Here is a 26,281-nt window from a genome sequence, read left to right as displayed (position 1 = left end):
AATTAATCCTATCAGTCATTTATACCTAGGTGTGAACTGCTTTCATTTCTTAGCTAGGAGAGTTGCACAGATATTTTGTTTTTAAATGTTTTTAATTATTTTTGAGAGAGAGAGAGAGAGAGCAAGTGGGGGAGGGGCAGAGAGAGAGGGAGACAGAATCTGAAGCAGGCTCCAGGCTCTGAGCTGTCAGCACAGAGCCCAATGTAGGGCTCGAACTTGTGAACCATGAGATCATGACCTGAGCTGAAGTCAGACGCTTAACCTACTGAGCCACCCAGGCACCCCTGGATGTTTTAGAAAACAGGGAGAGGAGATTTTGAGAACCAGAGCATTTAAGGAGACCTAGGAAATGCACCTAAATGAGGAACAGTTGACTAGCCTGGAGATGAGGTGGGGCCAAAGGAAGAGGGTTTCTCAAAGTGAAAAAGAGTGGAGTAGCCGCCTGTCTCCATGGCTCAGCTGGCTGGCCACAGGCTGCAAACACTGGCATTTGCCAGGGCTGATCTTAATTATGTCCGGTGGCCTTCCATACTTGTTGTAAAGGTCTAACGTTAATGGCTGGGACAGTGCAGCAAGCTCCAAGGTGCATTACAGAGCCGACTGCGTGACTGCCCTCCTAAGTGCAACGTGAGCCTCTTGCAGAGAAGGACTCAAAATACACACTCTGCTGAGACAGAGCGAGCACATCAGTCATTTGGTTTAATCCCCACAAAGCCTCATGCAGTAAACGTTGTCTCCACCTTGGCAGTGGGGTTCCCAGAGGCTAAAGAACCCCCCAGCTTTTCATAGAGGCGAAGAGGCAGCACTGGGATTCAGACCCGGGTCTTCTGCACTGAGCTCCACGCTGGGCTCCCCACCGCCACTCCACGCAGCACCCGCATGCAGGAGAGCCCGGATCCCCGCTGGATGTGCACTGAATTCCTCCCAACCACTCAGGGTTTGCAGGGGAGCTGGCTGCGAGACCATGAAAAAGCCCACGCCGAAAATCATTTTAAAAAAAACGTCTTTTTTCAAATCATGGGACTGCTTTCACAAAGCCTGAAGGGACCAAGCTTCTTTGCTCCTGTGTAAAAACGTTGTTCAAAACACTAAATGCCTAAATGTAGGGAGAACCTTCTTCTTGGGTTTTGTCATTTCAACAGCCATCATGATGAATGGGTCAGTACGGTGAACGTGTTGGGGTCTCCAATCTCTAAATGGTTATTCACTAAAAGTGCACCCCTGGTTGCTTCACCAGCTTTAAAAAAATGCAGGTCATCTTGGGTTGACACGTGTGCACAGGCACAAACACACCTCCTGACAAAACGCTGAGTGATTTGCAAACAGAAATGTGAAAACCCTGTGAAAAATGCCACATGGTCGTATGTTTAAAAATGGTGGGCAACGTCTGCCTACATTTTATGGCTTCCTTTAAGGTTTTCAGGCAGGTACTGAGAGACTGGGAGGGCCTACTCTCCTCTCATTCCCTCATTCCTGTTGAGAATTACTCCCCTAGGGGTGCCGGGGTGGCTCAGTCAGTTGTGTCCGACTTGGGCTCAGGTCATGATCTCGTGGTTTGTGAGTTCAAGCCCCGTGTCGGGTTCTGTGCTGTCAATGCAGAGCCTGCTTTGGATCCTATGTCCTCCTCTCTCTGCCCCTCCCCTGCTTATGTGTGTGTGCATGGGTGTGCTCTCTCTCGCTCTCAAAAAATAAACATGAACAAAAAAATACTCCCCTAACTCCGCCCTTAATCCAGTGAAAGGAACAAACAGGATTTTCCATCAGAGAAGAATTCCCCTTGCTAGGGCCCCTGCAAACTGGGGCCTTGCCACCATTTCCATCCAGCTATGGGCTGGCTGATAGGAGATGTACCATGTGTTTTGTCTGGGGTTTTCTCCAAAGGTTCTTTAAACCTTGAGGTCTCTGCCCTCACAAGATTGACCTGGGTCGTTATCATCTTCTTCTTGTTTTTTTTTTTTTTTTTTTTTTTTAAGCATATTCATTTTTTGAGGGGCGGGGGGAGGAGCAGAGAGAGAGAGAGGGAGACACAGAATCTGAAGCAGGCTCCAGGCTCTGAGCTGTCACAGGCTCCAGGCTCTGAGCTGTGCTCTGAGCACAGAGCCTGACACAGGGTTTGAACCCACAAACTGGAAGATCGTGACCTGAGCCAAAGTCAGATGCTTAACTGACTGAGCCACCCAGGAGCCCCTGACCTTCGTCTTGTTAAAGAAAGAAAGGAAGAGGAGGTTGTCAGCAAAGTTGCCACCAGTGGGAGGTAGCTACAAAACAGGCAGGAAGGCCTGGCTGCTGCACGGGGTTCTCTGTGTCACAGGAGCAGCTGCCCGGGGCTCTGTGTCACAAGAGATGGGATGAAACTACAGCTGACCTTTGAATAAGGTGGGAGCTAGGGGCACTGACCTCCCATGTAGCTGAAAATCCACATAGAACTTTTAATTAATTCCTCCAAAACTTTACTAACAGCCTACGGTTGACCAGAAGTCTTACTGATAACATAAACAGTTGATTAATACATGTGTTATATATGTATTACATACTATATTCTTACAATAAAGTGAGCCAGGGAAAAGAAAATGTTATCAAGAAAATCAGAAAGGAAATAAGTTTACTGCCCTGTATTTCTTGAAAGAAATCCATGCATAAGTAGACCCTTGGAGCTCACATCTGTGTTGCTCAAGGGTCAAGTGTACATCAGAACCCTTTGGTGACAGCAGCTGCCTGGCAGTACCTTGTCCAGGTGTGGCCTCTCCCTGCCTGTCCTTATTCCTGGTCTGTCGCAACCACCATCCTCAGGGCCTCCTCCTCAACCTGGGGAGTGAGTCACCAGAGCTGTGGTGCCAGAACTCTCTAGGGCCAGGGAAATAGTATCGAGATTCCCGCCCCACAGAGTCGGGGGCCCCTCCTTCCCACAGGCACCCTGTCACTCCTGCTTCTACCCATAAAAAGAAAAGACAAAAAAGGAAACTTACCTAGATTATAAACAAGTCAAGATTTCTCTCTAGCTGCTCTGATTCTGTCAATCAACTTTTAAATATTAGAGCTAGAAGGTAGTAAGGACCAGAAAGGATGAATGTTCTTGGCAATCAATGCATAATAGCCAGAAGCAGGAAACAACTCATGGGTCCACCGACTGGTGAAGAGAGAAACAAAATGGAATACTGTGTGGCAGCAAAAGAGACTATTGGTTTACACGGTAGCCGGGACGAGTCTCAAAGATGGGGCTGGGTGGAGCAGCAGACACAAAAGCCTGCATACTGTGTGGCTGCATTTCTGTGACATTCTGCACTAGGCAAAGCTAAGCTGGGGTACTGGAAATTAAACCAGTGGCTGCCTGTGGGGGTGAGCTGATTGGACAGGCACGAGGGAACTGAACAGGGTGAGGGAGATGCTCTCTGTCTTCATGTAGATGGTACTTAATGGGTGGAAGAGGAGTTGAAACCCACTAACCTATACAGTTAAAATATGTGCTTTTTACCAACGTGTTAATGATACCTCCACCTTCAAAAATCTGGGAAATTGTTTTAAATGGGTCCCCAAAGATAAGACAGGAATACCCAAAGTGACTGGGGCTTCCCAGTTTCCTCCTCCCACTGGCCAGAGGGAAAGGGGAAGGAGCCGCCCAGGGCACAGACCCCTGGCTGACAGTACATCTCAAATAGCTGGATTAACCACAAAGAGGGAAGGCATGTGTTTGTACTTTCCCCTTCTACAGTAGATCTGGAGGCCAAGCACTCAGAACAGAGGGAGTTACACAGTTGCTATTTCAAGGCCTGAGATTCTAAACAAATGTGCTTATGGGTTGTACGTCAGTTCCAAACAAGAGTGTTATTGTTACTGTATCAAAAGGCAAGCAAAACAGATCCCTACCCTGGGTTTACGCTCCTCCCTAGAAATGCAGGGCTACGACCACCCTGGTAAGGAGCCTCCGCGAATGCCTGCCTTCAGAAGCCCGTTCACAGGGACAGTGATGCATCCCCAGAACTGGAACGCTGACCCTCAGGGGCCCAAATCCCACCACCCCTGCCGTTTTGGTCAGCTGGGTCCATTTAGCCACGTTCCTTTAATCTCTCTTAAGTCCAAGTTCCTTATGACTAAGCCGGAACCAGGCCCACTTCTCAGAAGGGCTGTGGTCAGGACTCAGCGATGACACATGTAAGACACTGGGCCCCAGTAAACCTGCCACAGCCTCTGTGTCCTCCTCCTTCCCCTCCCCGCCGCGTGAAGTACCCCACAGGTACCCACCTTGTTCACAGCTACCTCTTCTCTTTACCTGCCCCTTTCTGTCACCACCTTGATTCCAACAGCACCAAAATGGATGGAAAGCCCCCTTCTTGCAAAACTGACGTGAAAGATACAATCACCAGAGTTCCAGTGATTGGAACCTTCTCCCTTCTCCCTGAAAGGGCTCTGTGGTGGGTGAATTGTGTCTCCCCACCCCCGCCACCCCCTCTAAGTTCTGGTGAAGTGTTACCCCCGAGGGCCACAGAACGTGACCTCATTTGGAAACAGGGCCTTCACAGAGGTAATCAAGTTACAATGACATCATTAAAGTGGGCCTCAACCCAGTGTGACTGGTATCTGTATGAAAAGGGGCAACTTGGACACAGAGACACACAGGGAGGGAGGATGAGGTGGAGATAGGAAGACATGGGGTGAAGGCTGCGGGAGGGTGGAAGATGGGAGTGATGCATTTATGAGCCGAAAAGAAACCAAAGACGGCAGCAACCACCAGGGGCTGGAGCAGTCTTCCCCCAGCCATTGGAAGGAGCCAACCCCACAGACACCTGGATTTCAGATCCCCTCGAAGCTTCATGCCCTCTCATCTCCCTCCGTCAGATACGTCAGTGACTTTGCTCTATCTTCCTTCTCCAGCACCCCTGGCCTGGGTCTCCAGCGTCAGCAGCACCGGCCCTTGGCACCTTACCCCCTCCTCCAGCACAGCCAGCTTTGTCTTCTGAAAATGTGGCACTGCTGTCATAGAACGAGCATAGATATTGGAGCTGGGGTGATGCCTGGTAGGCTGCTGACTTCACCACCTGTCCACAGTGTGACCCGGTCGAGTTTCTTAGCACCTTCATGTCAGTTTCCTCACCTGGCAGATGCTGATAACAGGGCAGCCTCATTGGCTTCTCCCAAGGGTGAATCGAGGGGCCCACTTAGAGCAGCCAGTACACGGCTGGGAATATAAAGGGCACCTGGGAAGGTCATGCTGCCGTGACCTTGCTTAAAAAATCCTTGGGGCGCCTGGGTGGCTCAGCTGGTTGAGCGTCTGCCTTCGGCTCAGGTCATGATCTCACAGTTCCTGGGTTCAAGCCCCACATCAGGCTCTGTGCTGACAGCTCAGAGCCTGGAACCTGCTTTAGATTCTGTGTTTCCCCCTCTCTCTGCCCCTCCCCGACTCATGCTCTGTTTCTGTCTCAAAAATAAATAAACATAAAAAAATTTTCTTTAAATCCTTCAATACCCCCCATCACCTGCCAGAGGAAATCTGAACTCTCTGCAGAGAGCGATGGGCTGTGCTGGTAACTTACAGTGCCTCCTCTCACCAGTGCCATTCTTTGCAGAAGTCAGCTTACACAGACACCCTCCTCCCATAGCACCCAGGGTAAGGTGGCCCATCCCTAGTGCACACATGGCATTTCCCAGTGAGTGGTGTCAGTCCAGGGGCAGGCATGTGATAAGGGAGGGCAGATGACAGAGAAGGATTCGCGCCCTGTGCTCAAGGAGAAGGCTGTTGGTTCCCTCTTCTCCAAGTCACCAGGGGGCTGGGGGGACAGCAAATAACCTGCTGTCATAGGAAGTCACCTTGACACTACAAGGAACTTGGTATTTGTTATGGGCTGAATTGTATCCCCTCAAAATACACCTGTTGAGGGGTGCCTGGGTGGCTCAGTTGGTTAAGCATCCGACTTCGGCTCAGGTTATGATCTCGCAGTCTGTGAGTTCAAGCCCCGCGTCAGGCTCTGTGCTGACAGCTCAGAGCCTGGAGCCTGTTTCGGATTCTGTGCCTCCCCCTCTCTCTGGCCCTCCCCCGTTCATGCTCTGTCTCTGTCTCAAAAATAAATAAACGTTAAGAAAAAAATTAAAAAAAAATACACCTGTTGAAGTCCTAACCCCCTCCATTTCCCACCCCCATTCCTCAGAACGTGACTGTATTTGGAGAAAGGGTTTGTACAGAGGTTTAAGTTAAAATGAGGTCGCTGACCAGTGTCCTTATAAGAAGAGATTCAGACGCAGACACACGCAGAGAGAAGACTATGTGAAGACACAGGGAGAAGATGGCCATCTGCAAGCCAAAGAGAGAGGCCTCGGAAGGAACTATCCTGCCGGCCCCCTGATCTCGGGATTCTGGCCTCCAGAGCTGTGAAGAACGAGTTCTGTGGTCCAAGGCCCCCAGTCTGCAGCACGGACTAACATAGCATTAGCGTGAAGCAATGCTGAAGAAGGCCCAGAAGCATGCAGGGGAGCCCATCCTATCTCTGGATTTCTGGAAACATCACAGGTATTTCTGTCTATTTAAAAAAATTTTTAAGTGTATTTATTTTATGACAGAGAGAGACAGGGAGAGAGGTGGGGCTCTCACCATTAGCACAGAGCCTGACATGGGGCTCAAACTCACGAACTGTGAGATCATGACCTGGGCTGAAACCAAGACTCAGGCTCAACCAACTGAGCCACCCAGGCACCCCTCAAGATAATTTTTAAGCGCATTTGCTCTGAGGTTCTCTACGATGTGCAGCAGACAGCACCCTCATGAACCCTCCAAGCTTTCAAACCCTTTACACTACCATACGTGCTCGCCCATCTCGCTGAAAACACATACTTCTTCCCATTCCTTGCACAGGCCTTACGTTCTGGTTATTCCCCCACTCATACCTGCTCCCCCTCTTCACCATCAGTTTGCTCCATTCTTCCCTCTGCCCAGACTGCTCTCCTACTGCCCATCTCTGCCTATCTTCAAGGCACAGCCCACAGGCTCCTTCTCCCCAGCAGCCCCAGCACAGTGCCTTGCACAGACAGCCTGCTCAGTGAACACGTGCATATCACACGCTGCTCTGGACTTTTCTCGGGGGTGTCTTCCCTGCACATACTTTTAACTATATGAGATTAGGCCACTATATTTGCTATACAAACAGATCATTGAAAAAAGACTGCTGTGTGTCCTGCCTCCCCATACTAAAGGAATGTAGATTTAAAAACCTATTTTCAGTAGGATAAACTATGAGTCTTTAAATTCCCTGGTAACCTTTTGCCTGTTCAAGGTCATTTCAGTTTCCCCCAAATTGATTTTGGAGATGAGATTCATAATTGAGGTTATAGTTTTCCTTTTCACCATCCCTCCCATTAGTCACTTATCTGAGGTCCTGTCAAAGAAGAACTAGAATTATAAATGGGGATAAATCCAATGGCAGATGAGAAATTAATTAGAGAAACCACTGCTTATACTTAAGCACAATTCAGTTTAATTCAAACGTGTTATCCGCAGCTACACAAAAATAAAACAAAATAAACCAAAAATAAAACAAAAACAAAAACAAAACCCCAAAACACTCTCACAGCCTAGATGATACGCATATTTGAAAACTTGTTTCTTATGGGACTTCCCAGAAAAAAGATTAAAAATAAATCTTCTATTAAGATGAAACAATAAAAATCCTACCTTGGAACACAGAAGATCCGATGACTCACCATACAACACGGCTCCAGAAACTACCAGGCTCCTATGAAGACACATCGCCTTCCTGCATTTCACTACCTCTCACTGGATGACCTCTAGTTGAAGCACCTTTATTTACTACTTGAAAGTTCCTTCTAAGAGTGAGATAGGACTCTCTGCCCTGCCCCAGGACACTCAGCTGTCTCACCATCTGTGGCCCTTGACAGTTCTTTATTAGGGATATCAAGGATATCAAGCACAAACTCTCCAAATGTAATATAAATGAGTGGGACTGCCAGGTTATGCCATGAACATCTAAGGAAGGAAAGAGTCCACTGCTGAGGAGGGCATGGAAGCTGACTGGGGTCAGGACCTCCCTGAGGTGGGGAGTTGGCTTAGGTTAATTAAGGGGGTGCCTCACCAGCATCCCTAGCTGATACCTCACATCCTCACTTTCACAGATAAGCACAGGTAAATGTCACAAGAGGACCACTTAAGGTTCACTGCCTGTGCCCAAGGGAAAGGTCAAGCCCGAGCTGCTACTCAGTCAATGTAAACAGTGCTTATGTTTGATTCTGAACTCTACTTCTTGGCCTCTGTCCCCTGGGGGAGTTCTTGTTTCCTGCTGCTGAAAACATTATCAAACCACCTCAATGGGAATTAATTATGGAAAAAGCTGGTCTGAATTAGAGACGTTTTGAAAATAAATACCTTTTACTTCCAAATAAATGTTTCCTTTTCAAGTAATTAACCATTATTCCAAGCAGTTCCAAAGGACCTCCTTTAATGAGTGACTTGGTCGTTTAGCAACATTCATTTGTACATAAATATGCTAAGGCAGTGTTTCATAATGCGCTTCCCTAGGTAGGCTAAACGTGCCTGCTGACACTTGGTTTACACCACTAATGCACTTAGCAAACCCGTTCTTCACAGAGGGCAGAGGGGCCCTGGCTGAACTGTGATAATTCCTGGTGTGATGAATCGCTCTTCTATAACTCCTGAGCCTGCATACCAATGCTCCCCTTGTGGGTTACAGAGGAACCAAGGTCTCACCCGGGCTGACCCCGGCCATCTGCTGGGTATGGTCAGAAAAAACAATGAACTTCTGTATTAGCCTAGACCAGGATTTCTCAAACTTGGCATGCTCAACTGGATCATTCTTTGCTGTGGGGGCTGTCCTGTGCATTGTGGGATATTCAGCAGCATCCCTGGTCTCTACCCACCAGATGTCAGTAGCACTCCCTTCTCAGCTGTGACCACCCAAAATGTTTCTGGATATTGCCAAATGTCCCCTGGGGGAAAAACTGTACCATGTGGAAATCATCCAGAGAATGTTTTTAAACAACCGATGCTGGGGTCCCATAGATGGTTCCAAAAGTTCCTGGGTGACCTGAAGAGCCCCAGCCACCACCACTGCAGTCCTAGATTCAGACCAGTTCTATGTGTCACTTTCATGAGAAAAAAAGGCTCTGTGACTTAAAGTTCTGAAAAACCAGGACTTAAAGTAAACATACAATCTAGTCTATAGCCTAGCATGAATTCAAGTTTGATTAGCTGCTATTTCAAATATATTACATCACCTTCCTTAGTTTTCAATAACTCACTGAAATTAGACTTTAGGTCTGAGTTGGCCTATGTACTTGTCCTCTGGCTTATTATTATCATCCTAGAATTAAATCACCTTACTTTGCCCAGATGAGAGTAAAGGCCCCTTTACTATCCCTTTACCTTCACCATTCAAGAAATGTTAATTGAGCACCTACTAGATCCAGGTACCATGGATGCAGATCTGGGCCAGGAAAGCAGGGACAGAGGATTAGAGTGGAGGAATAGGGAGGCAGGAAAGGCTTGAAGAAGGTGACAGGATGATGGGGAGGGCAGGTGTATTCTGGGCCAAAAGAGCACCACATACAAAGGTCAAGTATTATTTGAGAAACTGGGGGCTGGAGCACAGAGTCCCTGTACAGGCATGATGGGGGTGGGGGGAGGCAGTGCAGGAGAAGTGTGCAGGGTTCAGACCATCAAGGACCCCGAGAACCAACCAACCAGACCCAACTTCATCCTGAGGGTCATGGAGCACCACAAACCACAAATGATTTGAAGCAGGGAAGTCAAAGAAGCTTCTCATCTTCAATTTAGGACCAAAACACTGGGATTTGAAGCAAGGGGGGCGGAAAAGATCAGGGGCCAGATGTTAACCAAATACACAGGTTTAGGGCTTTGAGGAAACATTCAGGCTACAGATAAAGATCTGGTGCTGCCCTACTCAGGTGTGCTGGAACTTGGATGTTATAGGCTGAACTGTGGCCTATCACCCTCCAAAAAAGCCCCCCAAGCCCTCAAATGTTGGGAATCCTGACCACTAGTACCTCAGAATGTGAATGTAAATAGAGACAGGGCCCTTACAGAGGTGATTAACTTAAAATGAGGTCATTGGGATGAGCCATAATCCAACAGGGCTGGTGTCCTTGTAATAAGAGATTAGGACACAGATACATACACAGAGGTCACAGGGAGAAGACACCATGCACAAGGCAAGAAGAGAGGCCTTGGAAGTCCTGCTGACATTTGATCTCAGACTTCCAGAACCAAGAGGAACTAAATGTCTGTTGGGTAAGTCCCCCAGTCTGTGGTACTTGTTACGCAGCCCGAGCTGACTGAGACACTGTGGAATGATCTGAAGATAGAGGGTGATGGAAAGGATTCCCGAGAGAGAAGAGAAGCCAGTGAGGCAGAAGAAAAATCAAGGAAAAGCAGCATTCACCAGCCCCTGCCCCTTGCCCCCATCCCAAAGAGAGAGTGCTGAAGACTGAATGGTCACTGCCAATGCCATGCAGAGGCTGACCAAGATCACTGAAGCAGTCCCAGTGATCTGGCATCAGGCAAACTGACACCATCTGTGGCACAGAGACCACAAGGCCCAGCAGGCGAGGCAGGGATGCTGGGCCAAGCCAGTGCTTTCCAGGGGAGGGCCGCAGCCCCTGGGACTTGGCCACACTTGTGATGGGAGCTTGGCGAGCATTTTTCATGGAGGCCCAAACCAACATGCGTGCTGCAGGAGATGCATGTGGCAGCCGGAGAGGCCAAGAGGGCTGCTGCAGGGGTCCCAAGGACACAGGGCCATGTGGACCCAGGCTGGGGCTGGGGGTACCCCTGCCCTGGGTCTCTACTATCATTTCTCCATTACAAAGCTCAGATGACTCACTGTCCACTGGGGGAAAACCAAACCTATCTCCAAGGACTGACTCTGGTGGCCTGTGTGACGGCCCCCCCGCCCTGCACCCTGCACTCATCTCTTCCCAGCCCTTGTCAGTTCCTCTGCACACAAGGCCCTTTCTCAATCCTTTCCATCTTTTAAGACCCCAGCCCACCTTCAGGACCCAGCTCCAATGCCATAGCACCCAAATCCCCTCACCCATGGTGAGGACTCACAGGTCAGGGCACACACCTCACCTGCTCTCCTGGGCATGCTCACTTCAGCACCCCACACCCTCAGCTCCTGGCCCCCACACCCTCCTCTTAGCTGGTCCCACACTAACCTTCCACTTACTGATGGTCTCAGCTACACCATGAGCTCCTTCTCCAGGGCACAAACCATCTTCTACCCCTCTGTGTCACCTACCCAAGGCAGGGCAGAAGGCCTGCCTGCAGAGATAGGCCAGGGCCAGGTGCCACACGTGTGGCTGCAGAAATCCCTCTAACAGGGGAGGGGAGGGAAGGAGGGGCTGTATGTAACTTTCTTCAAAAAAGTAGGACAACACCTATGTCCACAGCAGCATTATTTCCAACAGCCAAAGGGTGAAAGCAACCTACGTGTCCATCAACGGATGACTGGATAAGCAGAACGTGGTCTATACGTACAATGGAATATTGTTCGGCATTAAACAGGAAGGAAATTCTGACACAGGCTCCAACTTGGATGAAGCCTGAGAATGTCACGCGAAGTAAAAGAAGCCAGTGACAAAAGAACAAGTCCTATAATGGTTCCACTCACACGAGATCCCCAGAATAGTCAGATTCAGAGACAGAAAGTGGAAGGGTGCTTGCCAGGGGCTGGGGGAGGGGAGTGGGCAGTTAGTGTTTAATGGATACAGAGTTTCAGTTTGGAAAGATGACAAAGTTCTGGACACGGATGGTGGTGGTGATCACCCAACAGTGTGACTGTCCTGAATCCCACTCGACTGTACATTTAAACATGGTTAAAATGGTAAATTTTCTGTTATGTGCATTTTACCACAATTAAAAAAAACTTGAAAAAGTAGGACAAAACTTTGTGTTCACTGCAAATGCTCATGTATATTCATTTGAGAACAGTGGAGTTTCTCAGTATGTAACAATCAAGGGTGCCCAATTTGTAAAGCATCTTTTAAACACACAGAAAAAAAAAAGCAGCTTTTAATCTAATCTGGGAGGAAACACTCTGTAGTGCAAATTACTATGCCGAGTGCATAACCCATCCATAATTTAATATGACCACTGGGATGCTCGTGGTGGCTTTACACTGGCATCATCTCCTTTGCACTTCTTCTTCAAATGATACGAAGAAATAAAGTGTGACTGCTAGCTAAAACAGAATTAAATTAGAGGGAGGGCTGACCCTCTTCTCCCGTAAAAAAAAAAAAAAAAAAAAAAAAGGCTGATAAACACTTAACTAGCATTCCTATGACTTAACATTCTTTACCACACATTCCTATGACTCAGCTGTTTGGTTTACTGCTCAGATAAGTAAACCAACTGTCCCACTTCTGGGGCAGTGTTTTCAAATGTAAGAATGCTCCCTGGCTCCTTCTGGCTGTGGCACACCTTGAGCAAACTCAACATTCAAAACAAAACTGGCCAGGACTTTCTGAAGCTGTTCCCTGGGAAAAACAGACCCACAAAAAGTGTGTTTCACTTTTACTACAAGAAATCTAGAAAAAGATACAAAACACAACCAAGGAACAGAGAAGCAGAAAAGACACTGACAAGTCAGGAAGAAAGGCTTGGAACGGCTTGGGGACGCTTGCTTAGCGGTGACAGCTGGCTTGGTGAGAGACCACAGGCTGGAGGTCACCAGAAGCGTTGCTACTCAGAAGGGCCCACATTTGGCTTCATGCTCGGCAGTCACTGTCTTGATCTTAATAATTTTTCAGCCAGGGGTTCTGCGTTTCCTTTGGCAATGGGCCCCACAAATTATGTTGCTGGTCCTGACCAGAAAGGTTTGGAGAAACAAGGAGACTCACCCTGTGTGGGGGCAGGGGTGGGGGTGACTATTTGTAAAACTGTTTCAGTGACCGCCCAAGGGCTGGTTCCAAGCTCCCTCTGTGATCTGGAGCTAATAAATGAAACCATTTATCACTATTTCTAGAAAAGAAAAAAAAAAAGCCTCAGGAGGGTATTCTTGCCAATTCCATGCTAAGCTTAAGCAGCCAGGTAAGTTACATCCCGAGTCTTTGGGAAGAAAAAGAATACTTCATTTAAAGCATTTAATAGTTAAACTGTCAATATTCAATTATTCCCACTTAATTGCCAAAAAGATTCATCTCTAATCCCTTGCATCCCAATAAAGAACTGCCACTACCACCTCCTGTCACACAGTTCAAAGGAGCTGTCCCAGCGCTAGGTAACTGTATCCCCTGCTCTGACACCCCAGCCCCAAGCTGGACATCAGATCTACACCCGAAAATCTGGAATCGACAGAGGAATGCTGGCCTCTGTGCTGACTTGCCTGACCAGGTAAGCAAAAGCACGGACAAAGCCAGTCTGCAGGGGGAACAAAGCGGACTTCTGGAGAAAGGGCCGAGAGCACATGTGGACTCTCGAAAGATCCAACCCCCTGTCCCTCAATATTCAGATCCCATCCCGGGTTCCGTGAGCCATTCCTGCATGTTCCAAGAGATTTCCTTTCTGTTTTGTGAATTTGAAATTTGTTCTCGTTACTTGCAAACCAAAAGAGTCCCAGGAGAGGTTTTGTAGAATATAATCCTATGCAAATGGGGTGGCCTGGAGAGCCCCCAGCAGGGTTCTTTTTCAGCAAAGATTTATTTTAGGGGACATCCAGCTAAATCTGTCAATAACCACTGTTCCTCTTTCCTAGCAATATAGGGCTTGTCAATCTCTAGATCACTTGTTCAGAGGAAGATCTGCCCACACATAATGACCAGCACTGAGCAGCCTGGAGGAAACGAAAGAACAGACCCCAAGTTGCAGAAGATCAAAGTCTGAAGGTTCCTGGGGTCAGTCCGCAAGGACAGCACTCCATGTGGGTGGGGCAGGGGCTGGTCTTCACCCACCCCCTGAAGTTAGCCCTCTGATGCCTGCCATTGAGGTCCAAAGTTACCATCAACTCCTCTAAAAGTCCATGGTTTCTCTGATCTGTTTTCAATAGCACAGCTAACCCAGAAGCTTTAACATATTTAGATCATTCTCCACCCAGGGGCATGAAGTCAGGTTTCTGAGCGAAGACCTTTGTGGGGGCATGAAGCCCCTGGCAGGGCCCTGCCCTCCCATTCCTCAAGGTCGGCCAGAAAAGGCTTTTCCTTTTCAGATCCTTTGGAGCCCTGTGACCAGTGACCTGAAAACAAAGCCATTAAATGGTCTTTTTCATCAGACTAGGGGTCCTTTTTGGTTTGACTCCTCAGGCCTCCCTGGATTCCTGTGTCCTGTATGAAGGGCACACCTGCTCCCCTATGTTATCAGTTTCTGGGCGGAGGAGAAAGACACCTCGGATTGCCCGAGGAATAAATCACTTCCAGGTGTGGCCTGTCAGCTCCTCCCCACCTAAGTATTTCTCAGATGACTCATTCCGCTGGTCCTCACCCCACAGATAGGAAGGAGAAACGGATCTGAGATTCCCAGGTTCCTCCTGATTTGCCAGGTGCCTGGAGGGAGGGCAGTGGGCTCTCCCCAGCTTTTCTCATCCTAGCCTTACAACAGCCCTCGAGGTAAGGTGAGCAATGACCCACTTTGCTGACGAGGTTCCTGCCGCTCCCAAAGATACAGATAATAGAGTTAGACCTGTAACTGTTACAGCTGCTGGTAATACCTGCTGAGCGTAAGCAGCAGAGTCAGGACCTAAACCCACACCTGCCAAACTAAAAAGCCCTTCCTCTTTTCATGACAGCAAACTCAGGTGAGCTCAGACATTTACAGGGAAGACTGTGGGTAAAAGCTGAACAAGGCACGCCTCCAGTCGGAAGGGGGACAGCGAGCACATTGATCACCACACAGCCAGTGTTAGGACAAAGGGATGGTTGGGTGCTAGAAACACCGAGTGAGGATGAGCAGACCTGGAGGAGGAACAGGGACCAAACGGATGAAGGAAGGAGGAAAGGGCATCCCAGGCAAGTGGGCTAACAAGGCAGAAGGAGCAGAGGTCAGTGACATCTGCACAGAGAGGTGGTCTGCACGAGCCCACCCCAGAAGCCACAGTGTAGCCAACCACACCTCAGCGTGCAGCTCCTGACAGGTATGACCCTCCTCAGGCAGCACAGGAGGATGGAGCCTGACAGGCCAGTGAAAGGGATCAAGTCCAAGAGAATGGGCAGGAGCCATTCTTCCAGCTCTTCCCGGCCCTTCTCCCCTCATGGGGGCTGCTCCTGGCCAGAGGCAAGAGTACAGGTGAGGGGAACCAGACTCTAGCCCTAATAGGCTGGTGGCTCTAAGTCAGCGACACCCCCCACACTCACTCCAGCCTCAGTCTTCTCATCCGTAAACTGAGGACTTTGGACTAGGAAGAGAATGTTATACGTTAGCCATGCCCAGGACAATTCATTTTTTTAACCTACACTAGGCATTCGGTAAAGGTAAAGCTGGTTGAATCAAAGTAAATTCTAGACTGATGGTTTCCCCTGTCAGGGTCTTTCAGCTTTGTGGAAATCAGCATTCTCCTCTTTTGACCAGGAGAGCAGGAGAAAATGCTAGAACGCTCGAATGGGCCAGTGCTGCTTCCTATCAATAGCCCTGGAAAGAGGCTTCAGGCCCACTTGCCCGGGGTCTGGTCTGGGCCTGCAGCAGCAGTAAAATTTCCCACAGCTCCTCCTCAGACCCGCTTCCTGGGCTGGCCGGCCTCCTCCCTACAGCCCAAGCTACCCGGTTCCCCGCCCCACCTCCCAACCTGAGACTTTGGTCAGACTGCCTCTCCCCATCTGACCCTCTCCCCTCACCCCAACCTCTCTTCAGAGCCCCACACCCTGAGTCCCTTCTCACTTCACATGCTCTGCCTGGCCGCCCTCCATCCCGGTTCACCCCCTCAGCTCTTCATCTCATGGCTGACGTTCTGAACATGACTCATAAGCCACCCCTCCCCACCTTCCCACCTTCACTGCCTCCTGTCAGTTCTAAGCTGGCACATACCAGAGGGCCCGTGCAAGTGCCGTTCTCTCTCTCTCCCACTCAAACCTAAGATCTTAACTCAGATGTCAGCTGCACTCAGAGACCAGTCAGTTTAGGCCAGGCTTTTTGTTCTAGTCTTTCATTTCCCTTTCTTTCTACACACTTAACTCAGTTTGTAATTAAAGAATTATTATTATTTCAATGTGTACTTATTATTTATTTTGAGAGAGAGAGGGAAAGGGGTAGAGAGAGGGAGGGAGAGAATCCCAAGCAAGCTCTGCGCCATCAGCTTGGAGCCCAGGCCAGTCTCACGAACTGTGAGATCATGACCTAAGCCAAAAGCAAACCCAGGCACCTTAAAGGATTATTATTAATTAGTTAAGGTGTGACTCCCTCATTAGTCTATAAGCTCTATGTGAGCTGAGCTGTCTACATGTCATTGTATCCCGAACACATAGCACAAGGCTTGGCCCAGAAAAGGGACTCATCTATGGAAGGAAGGAGGCAGAAAAGTTAAAAAAAGAAAGAAAAAAAAGGAAAGGGGTGGCCTAGGGTCACACTTGGTGGCACAATAATTGTTTAACAACTGGCTTTCTGCAGAAAAAAGAAAACCCCATGTGTAGTGTTTGCCAGTTCCATGGGGTAACTGTTCCCACCATGGCTGATTGCAAGCCACAGTAAGACATTCCTGAGTGTGCAGGTGGATGGAGATGGGGGCACGGGCTCAGAGTCCGGAGAGGCCCAGCTGGCCCCTGCACAATGCTGGTTTGTGGCGACGCCCACACGGAGATCCACAAAGCCTATCATGTTTTTAAATGACATCAACTTTTGACTCAGTCCTACCTTGGGCTGAAGGCCAAAATGAATCGAGACCTGCAGAAAATGCTACGGACAAAAGAGGAAAAAGAGAAAAAAAACAAAACAAAACAAAGAAAGAAAGAAGAGGTTTTGCAGCTGGCTCAGAACAAGACAATGAAGGAAAGGTGAGCCCGGTGCGTGGGGATGATCACTGGCTCCCAAAACACGTCAAGAGCTGCTAACAACTGTGTAGCTTCTGGTCTTCTTGCTGGGGCCACTGCCAAATGCAATGTTTAGGACACTGTTAGGAGCAAGTCAAAGCCCACATGAAACGCTGGTTATACCCACAGACCCAATATTTACTTCCCTTTCTAGCAATTTATCCTGCTAGCTCAATAAAAGCAAAACTGATACCTGCAACACTAAATTAAAGAGGAACTAGGATAAAAAAAAATTAGAAGAAAGTACGGGTGTTTTCCTGATATTCCAGGATTACAGGAGCCCTAAATCTTAATGCAGAACCCAGAAATCGTAACAGAAAAGATTAATTTGACTCTATACAAATCAAGTTTCTGCATAACAAAACCAGCATAAATAGAATAAAAAGACACACAAAAAAAACCATGGGAAAAAACATTCACAAGACATCCAAAGAGTTAATTTACTTTCTGCTTGAAGTACTCTGACAGATCAGTAAGAAAATAAACCCCCTCCCCCAAACCACACACAAAGGCAAAGTCCCTAAGGAGGCAGTTCAAAGAAAAGGCCACATGAATGGCTCAAGAAATTTCAGAGCCGTCTTTAACCTGGCTCATAACAATAGAGATGCAGATTACAACAATAACCATATGCACCTCACATATCAAACTAGGAGACATGTTAAAGTGTGTAAGTCCTTGGCCAGGGAGGGTGTGGGGAACAGGACCTCAAGCATTACTGATGGCAGTGTAAATTGGTTAAGATCTCTAGAGAGAGCATTTTGACAACATGTATCAAAATAAAAACAGAGCCTACTTTGACCTTCCACTTTTTAAAAAAAAAGTTTATTTATTTATACTTTTAGAGAGAAAGAGCAGATGAGGTGGCAGAGAGAGAGGGAGAGAGAGAGGATCTCAAGCAGACTCTGCACTGTCAGCAAGAGCCCAATACAGGGCTCGAACTCACAATGTGTGAGATCACGACCCAAAATCAAGAGTCAGCCGCCTAACACACTGAGCCACCAATGTGCCCATGACCCCCCACTTCGAAGAGTTTCATGTATATCAGAATTTCATTATATATTATGTAACAGCAAAGACTGAAAACAACCTAAATGCCCCCTTAGTAGGTGACTAATTAAATAAATTATGGCCTGGTCATACAATGGATGAACAATGAGGGGCTCTCTAAGTAGTGATATGCACCCATCCCCAATTTAGGTGAAAAAAGGCATAGAACAATGTATATATTATGTCATTGTTTGTGAGAGGAAAATATATAAATGAAAATATACTTAGACTATTTCTGGAAGGATACATAAGAAACTGGTAACCATGGTTGCTTCTGAAGAGGGAAACTGGAGGCAGGGATGGCTAGAAATGTTACTTTTACTGTCCGCTTTCTGTAACATGTGCATGTATTATCTATTACAGTCAATTTCTAAAAATAGATATGCATAAAGATGTTCACTACTGTGTTGTATACACTAGACAAAATAAATAAAATACCATTAGGATGACCTAACACTGGGTTATTTTTAAAATATTACCATTGCAATGAAATTGTAATTATTTTTAACCCTAATTAAATTGTACTGAATCACTTTAAATACTTCTAGACTTGAGCCCCAGAAAAAGAATACAAATTACTTCCCAGGATATTTAAACAACTCTCAGATGTACTTACAGGATGAAAGCCAGCAATTTTTGAGAATTCATGGAGAACAGAAGAAGAATCAGACTGGGGACAAACATCCCAAGCTTCATATACAGGAAAAGGATCGTGCTTATTACTCAAGGAAGTCGTGAGCACTGGAAACCAAGGAAGATTCACTCGGAACAACGTGGGATAACGATGCAAATTATTAAGAAGGATATTTTAAAGGCAACAGAATCGTGAGGTTTTGTTAACCTTGTGTAAAATCTCTGACCATCTGAGCTGCCAGGGAATGCTCACGTCCGGCCTCAGTTCTTCCACAGCTGACCTCTAAGTGACTGCAGAGCTTGGTGAGATTCGTTTCAGGAAGACACAGACACGGTTTTCAACATGGCTGGGAGATAAAATGCAGAGCTATGCAGTTGAACACAGGGCTCAAGGTACACCACACCTGGCCCACTCAGGTATGTGTTACCTGGAAATCCACAATAATGCTCAGTGTTAAGGCGGGCTTTGGATTATTCAATATTCTTTTTTTTTTTTTAAGTTTTATTTACTTATTTTTGAGAGAGAGAGAGAGAGAAAGAGTGTGCATGAGCAGGGGAGGGGCAGAGACAGGGAGAGAGAGACTGCCCAGCAGGCCCCACGCCATTAGCACAGAGCCTGACTCAGGGCTCGAACCCACAAACCGTGAGATCATGACTTGAGCAGAAATCAGGAGTTGGACGCTTAACCAACTGAGCCACCCAGGTACCTGGATTATTCAACATTCTTTTTTTTAAAAATTTTTTAACGTTTATTTATTTTTGAGAGACAGAGAGAGAGAGAGAGACAGCATGAGCAGGAGGTGGTAGAGAGACACAGGGACACAGAATCTGAAGCAGGCTCCAGGCTCTGAGCTGTCAGCACAGAGGCTGATGCGGGGCTGGACCTACAAACTGCGAGACAATGACCTGAGCTGAAGTTGGATGCTCAACCCACTGAGCCACCTGGCGCCCCTCAACATTCTTAATAAAAAGAAATAACATGATAAATGTTTGGAGAACTTTATATGGTTGCACACAAAAAGTCATATTATTATTATGATTATTTTGAAGGCATTGAAAATTTTGGGACAGATAACAAATACCAAGGACCAAGGCATAAAACAGAAATAAAAAGATCCTAACAGGAAAGATTTAATAACGCAAAACTATGATGAAATCTACATCATGTGCCATGTCACCGAAGTGCAGCCTGAGAAATCTCGACTTAATGTAATCCTATAAAGACAGAAGCTTGTCATGTTTACTGAAAGCCTTTCATGCATCAATTGCAGGTTTTGTCATTGGAAGCATAGGGTCCATCTATGGTCCCTTTTGATTAGAACACATGGGGTCTGCCAGGCTGTTTTCAGAGTGTCCTGTTTAAGACACACATGGGGCGCCTGGGTGGCTCAGTGGGTTGAGCGGCCGACTTCAGCTCAGGTCATGATCTCGCAGTCAGTGAGTTTGAGCCCCGCGTCGGGCTCTGTGCTGACAGCTCAGAGCCTGGAGCCTGTTTCAGATTCTGTGTCTCCCTCTCTCTGACCCTCCCCCGTTCATGCTCTGTCTCTCTCTGTCTCAAAAATAAATAAACGTTAAAAAAAAAAAAATTTAAGACACACATATGTCAAGTAGAGCAATTGCTATGGCCAATTTTGTTATGTGTGGAATGTCTGAAGTAGCTGGGGATTTTTTAGCCAGGGAAGAAACCACTTGGGTATCCTCAAATATCTGAACACGTATTATACAAAGGAAAAAGAACCCTTCAGAGGGGGCAAGCCATACAAATAACTGTGAGATGACCTGAGTTATATTCACCAAAAAACATGCTTGGCTGCAATTATGGAGCGAGCTGCCTAGCCAATAGCCAATGGGGCCCTCCCTTCCCATCCTGGAAATGGTATCCATGTCAGGGATATTAATCAGGAGGGGAGATAGGCTCATCAGCCCAAAGATCCCTTTTAAGTGTTATAACCTGGGATTCCAGTGGCTTGGCAGTTTCACATGTGTAGGTGGTATTATATGCGTATAAAATATGTGATAGCCTATGTAATGCATATAATATATATTAATAATGTATATTTATAATGGTATATTTATAATACAACCTATGTTCAGAATATAATATATATTTATAATATAATGCAATATAATATAATATATGCCTGGCAGATTTTCTATGTTCCCCACCCCACCTAACACTTAGGGACAGAATAGGACACATATTGGAGGGCCAAGGATAGGCTGAGGCAAATCTAATGACAAAGGCACTGCGTGAGATTATTTGCAAGTGGGAAGATCATGGTTTGGAGTGAGGAAAGAGGGTACAAAAGGCAACTTCTCAGACTCTGAACTTTCAATCTACAGACAGAAAGCGAACCGTCTCCACTTCTGCTCCCACATACAAACAAAGCTGACAGGCACCTGACCTCTAGGATGCTGCACCCACCACAGTATACATTCCATATTTGTACATCTGATACAGTATCCGCTGTGCACAGACCGCTTCAGCGCAAGTCTGGCCTTAGTATATGCCAAATGTGCTCAAGGAGCTCTTTGAAGCATTTGTTATGGAAATAGAATGCTGTGGCAGGACAGTCCTTTATTTAGATCTCTATTGTGTGTGAAAATCAATATGTCCTTTCTAGTCTTTATTTTACAGGAAAATGCATCTCTAACTATTGTCCGGAGGTCTTCAGCTCCCAGTTTCGCCGTGTCTGCTACACGTAACCATGGCACAGCTATCAAGCACCCCTAAAGCATAGTGCACACATTCCTACCATCTTTGACCCTCTTGAGTGCTAATTTAGAAACATTGTCCACCTCTCCAATATGCCTTAAAAGCCAGTTTTCAAGAACTATTTTAGTTTTTTCATCCCGCCCTCCATGGCAGTGTAAATAGCTGTCCATGGGTCCCCACCACTAGGATAATGATGCTCTCTCCCACCTCCTAACTTTCAAGTTCCCCTCCCCTTGGACCCCAGGATGGAACAGCTTCTAAACACATTCGCTTTCATCTATATTATTCCTCTTCTACTTTAAAGAAGGGGTTTAAAGTATTTGAAAATGTTGCCAAATTCTTACTTTCACAGAGTATTAAAATTGTCACTGTAGTCATTGTTCTGAATTTTTCCATGATGGTAACAAAAAAACAAACACTGCCCTCCGCGGATGGGAGAGGGTCACAGCAAAACACCTTTGGAAAGGAGAGGCTGTGGGGCTGGGGCTGGGGGTGGGGGTGGGGTACACCTCAAGGTGAACCTAGCCTGAAGGATCTTCCCCATTAACAGTGAATCCTGTCAATTCCCACAGGACAGATCATTTCTTGCCAGTCTGGTACAAGATTAAAACAGCGATTATGATGATGTAAGAGTTTCATCTTACACATCCATGAGCTACAACTGTTTACTAACACTCATTTGGGGGAGAAAGTGCATGCACATTGATTTTTACAAACTGTCCAATTTCAGTCTCACTTTTAAACAAGGTATTTAAAATTCTGCCCAGAACTGCCCAGAAGGGTGGGAGGGGAAAGGTCTACACTACTTGGAAATGTAAATTTGTTATTTAAAACACAGAAAGGGCAAAAAACACAAATTGCTTAACAAATGGGCATACAATGTCTCCTAGATGTTAAGAAAAGCAGAAAATACAGATGTCTTAGGGACTGGATTTCAGACATTGCCCATTCTGCATTTTTCTGCTGGCACACATCTTCTCAAAAAACACTGCTGCTCCATTTCACACAATGCAACACCTCTGTAGAGGGGCTACAGGACTCTCAGCAAGGCAGCCGCTCTGCTAAAATCTTACCAGGGTCTCAATGCCTCACTCAGACAAAAGCAGCTGCTATATAAGAGCAGTGGTGGACCCGGAATACAAAACAGATTCGTAGTTTCCTTCCTCTACTCTATAGGGATATGACTAAAGTCCCAAGAAAACACTTGAGGGAACACTTGGGTGGCAAAATCTAAAATCAAACATCCCAATCTTGGGAGAGGGATGAGCATGATGAGGGGGGGAAAGGGAATTTTCCCAAGCTCTTTGCTTTTGTGGCCAGCACCTGGGTTCTTTAGTCGGCTTTAATAGTCTGTTTCCAAACCTGGCGCGGGATGACTGAGGTCTGCGGGAACGAACACCTGGGAATATGACATCGGTCCCACGGATAGATATTTCTTTGTGGGAGGCATAAGGACACTCTAGCCCCACAGAAGACTAGAGCCAGAGCCATGGTCCTGGATCTAGCCATCAGACCCTGAATGAGGCGAGTCTTCCAGAGCTGGACGGCTGACAGGTCAGCAGCCTTATCCTTGGCAAGGGACACCCCCGGCTGAACCGGGGTGATAGTTTGAAGGATAGGTGAAGGGAGCCCAAGTCATTTTAGGGGGAGGGGCGCTCTCCCCAAATGTGCACTCGGACGGGAGTTCGGGTGCAAACTAGAAAAGGCTGTGGAGCCCCCTTAGGGTTGGGAGGCAGTGTCCCCGAGGAGGGAGGCGAAAAGCCCCTGCTTCACACCCAAGCAAGCGCATCTGGTTTGGGGGACGGAGGATGAAGCCAACGCGAGATGCATACACACAGGCTGGCATCGCTTTAAGGGACCTCGGTCTGCTCGGAGGGAGACGGAGGGAAGGGTGGAAGAGATCCAGGAGTAAAAGGCTCGGGAGAAGGACTCGAGGCCCGGGCGGTCGCAGCCCTTACCTTGCTGACCACGTTTTGGACGAGGCCTGTGCGGATGCCATAGTCCCACGCGTGGCAGTCGCAGTTGGAGGCGTTGTCCCCCTTGTCCGGAGGGGACGGCAGGGGTGGCGTGTCGCCCCCGTCCGCGCCGCTGCTGTTGCTAAGGTTGCCTGCGGCCCCCCAGGAGGCAGTGGAGAAGGGGGTGGTCGGGGGGCTGGTCCAGTTGGCCACGTCGCCGGAGTCCCACCGGCCCGTGGCGGTGACCCCCGCCAGCTCCGCGCCTTTGCCGGCTCCGCGGCACCAGAAGTTCGGCTGGTCCAAGAGGAAGGAGTCCGAGAACTGGCTAAAGCCGATGAACAGCGCCGGGATCCAGGTGAGCAGCACGAGGGTCTTCTGGTAGCCCCCGCCCAGGCCCCCGAGGAAGGGCAGCACCGACCCGTCGTAGTCCAGCAACAGGAGGCTCGGGGCCGCCGCCGCCGCCGAGCTGCAGCCCGGGTGCTGGCCGCCGGCGGCGGGATGCGGGGCGGGCAGCGGCTGGATCTCCCCGCCACCGCCGCTGGGGCCCGCGCGTCCCCCGAGGGGCGCCGAGGCCGCCGCGTCTCCGGGCGGCAGGGAGCCGTTCTCCTCGGCCGGGGGCGGCTGCCGCCCGGGCCCGCCACCCGCCGCCTCGCGCCGCCGGTCTATCGCCATGGCCCGGGCCCACGGCGCCCGCAAAGGCGCATAGAAGCGCGGCGGAGGCTCCCGCGGGCGCTCCGGGCAGAGCGCGCCGGGCCGGGCGCCCGCAGCCGCCGCCGCCGCGGAGGAGGGCCCGCGGCTCGAGAGAGCGCTCGGCCGCCTCGGGTGCTTCAGTCCGCCCCCATGTCACCGGCCCGGACCCTGCGCCCCGGGCGCTGCGGCCCCGCTCGGGCGCCGGGCAGAGGGCGGGCAGAGGCCGGCCCGGGCCCTCAGCCGCCGCCGCTCATCGGCTCCGCGGCCCGGGCGCCGGCGGCCGAGCCCGCCGCTCTCCGCTGCTCCGCGCCGGCCGCAGGGGGAGGAGCGGGCTCCGCGCCTAAGCCAGGCGGCTCGGTGCTCTGCGGACCGCTGTGCAGTCGGCGCGGGCGGCGGTGCGGGTAGCGTCCGCTGCTCCCCGGGTGCCCGGGATGTATTTATCCGGCCTCGGGCGCCTCCCGGAAGCCGCGAGCTCGGGTCCCAGCCTGCCGAGCCGCCGCGCTCTCCGGCTCCGCGAGCCGGCCTCCCTTCTCCTCCTCCTCCCCTGCCCCCGGCCCGCCCCCTCTCCCCCCGCCGAGGTGGAGGTAACCGCGGCACCTGCTGCGCCCGGCTCCTGCGCGCGAGCGCCCCCTCCAGCCGGGACGCGCCGCCGCCGCCGCGGGATCCACGGGAGCGGAGGGGTGGGGGAGGGCGGGGAAACGGGACACCCCGCTCCTGCCAGGCTGGAGGATCCCCTGCTTGTTCCCCCTCCGCGCTGAGCGAGGCGGAGGAGGAGCAGGAGCAGGAGCGCGCAGCTGCAGGCGCGGGTGGTCTGAGGGTCCCGGAGGAGTCGGCGTGCGCGCGGAGCGTGTGAAGCGTGTTGTCTCCAAGGCTTTGGCTCCCGAAGCCTCGAGGGGTTTCCACCCACCCCCTGCGCCGGGGCTCGGTGACCTCTGTTGGCTTCAGAGGTGCCTGCAATCCCGCTGTCCACACCCCATTCCCAGTCTTGAGCCCAAGAGTAGCCAGCGTTCGGGGACAACCCCCTCGCACTTTTTAGGGATTCTGATACGGTTGATTTTTGTATCCACGGAGCACCGTCAAGAATGCGCATTTGCCAATATCAGGTCGCTCGTCACCCGCAGCGTCGGGTCACCCGCGACCGACCGCGGCACCTACTCCCAAATCGCCATTTCTTCCCCACTCCAGAGTGCATGCTGTATAAGTACAATGCTAGAAGGATACATGGCCAACACGAGTTATACTGTATACACATAAACGTGAATGGTGATGGTATTCCCCACCCCCTCCCCAAGATCTTGAATTCACGTTTCGAATGCCAAGTGCACAGGCGCACGCGTCTATATTCACACACATGAAGACAAACCTCTCCCTCCTCTCCCGTGCTCCAGCGCGAACCTTGCCCAGCCAGCACTATATAAATAACACCAGCCCTGCGGCAAACGGCTGCATTAGCATATTTCCTCCTGCACCCGGGGACTGGCAGAAATGAGAATAGCGTGGCACCTTTCACCCCAGCGTCCCCGCATGTTGGAGACATTTCACATTCTGAGAAGTTTATTAATGGAAGTCTTAGAGCAATCCATTTCCAGTAGGATTTGGGGGGGGGGGATGTAAAAGAAATACTTTTGCTTTACAAAAGAATACACTCTAAGCTACATATAAAAAAGGTATTCGTTTACATTTCCGTTATTTGCTTACATTTTAAACCTGCAGTTCTTTTTGTTGTTGTTGTGGGCATTCTGTGCTTACTACTAAAATACTGGCACATCTGAGAGAATTATTTCTGAAGGCTGTTGGTGAGCTGGGCCTTGGGGATGGGAGGAGGTCATGGACTTTCTTGGGTGGCTGGAAGGGGAGATTAGATAACTGTAGGCCAAAGGGGCCAGCAGGGCTGCAGAAGACACCAATCTTCCTAGAAATGGGTCTCAAAACCTGCACGCATTTAAAGAGCTTTTGGGGGTGATAGGGCACATTGTATAGTAATGATTTCTTTTCCAAGTTCATATTATTTATTACCTTGATTTTTTTCTCTCTCTTCCCCTTTCGCCATTAGAAAGGATTATAAATGCAAAGTGCTGACCATGCCTGGAACAGAGAAAGTGCTTAATAGTAGCTGTTTCTTATTACCACCGCTGTTACTATTATATAAAATCTACATTTTATTTCTGAATTTAAATATGGCTATACAGATATTAATTTCCTTTTCAGTAGCTGATTTTTCCAGAAGCATTCTGTTTTGTTGGGCTCTGCCTCC

The 26,281-nt window shown here is 49.0% G+C and overlaps 1 protein-coding gene across 3 annotated transcripts in view; it reads right to left on the bottom strand.

The window, feature by feature from the left end:
* Positions 1 to 24,584, bottom strand: part of SLC22A23 (solute carrier family 22 member 23) — a 182,879-nt gene extending 158,295 nt beyond the window's left edge. Inside the window, exon 1 of one of the 3 annotated variants that reach the window (XM_060614930.3) lies at positions 23,341 to 24,584. In XM_060614930.3, coding sequence (XP_060470913.3) covers positions 23,341 to 24,009 — 669 coding nt within the window. In that variant the 5' untranslated portion in view covers positions 24,010 to 24,584. The remainder of the gene's footprint in view (positions 1 to 23,340) is intronic. The other 2 variants (XM_060614927.3, XM_060614928.3) reach the window with 2 other exon arrangements.
* Positions 24,585 to 26,281: the final 1,697 nt, after the last annotated feature.

This window comes from Panthera onca, chromosome B2, assembly GCF_046562875.1.
Source record: "Panthera onca isolate mPanOnc1 chromosome B2, mPanOnc1 haplotype 2, whole genome shotgun sequence".
Lineage (NCBI taxonomy): Eukaryota > Metazoa > Chordata > Mammalia > Carnivora > Felidae > Panthera > Panthera onca.
Note: the sequence above shows the minus strand (reverse complement) of the source record. Positions and strands in the feature narration are given on the sequence as shown.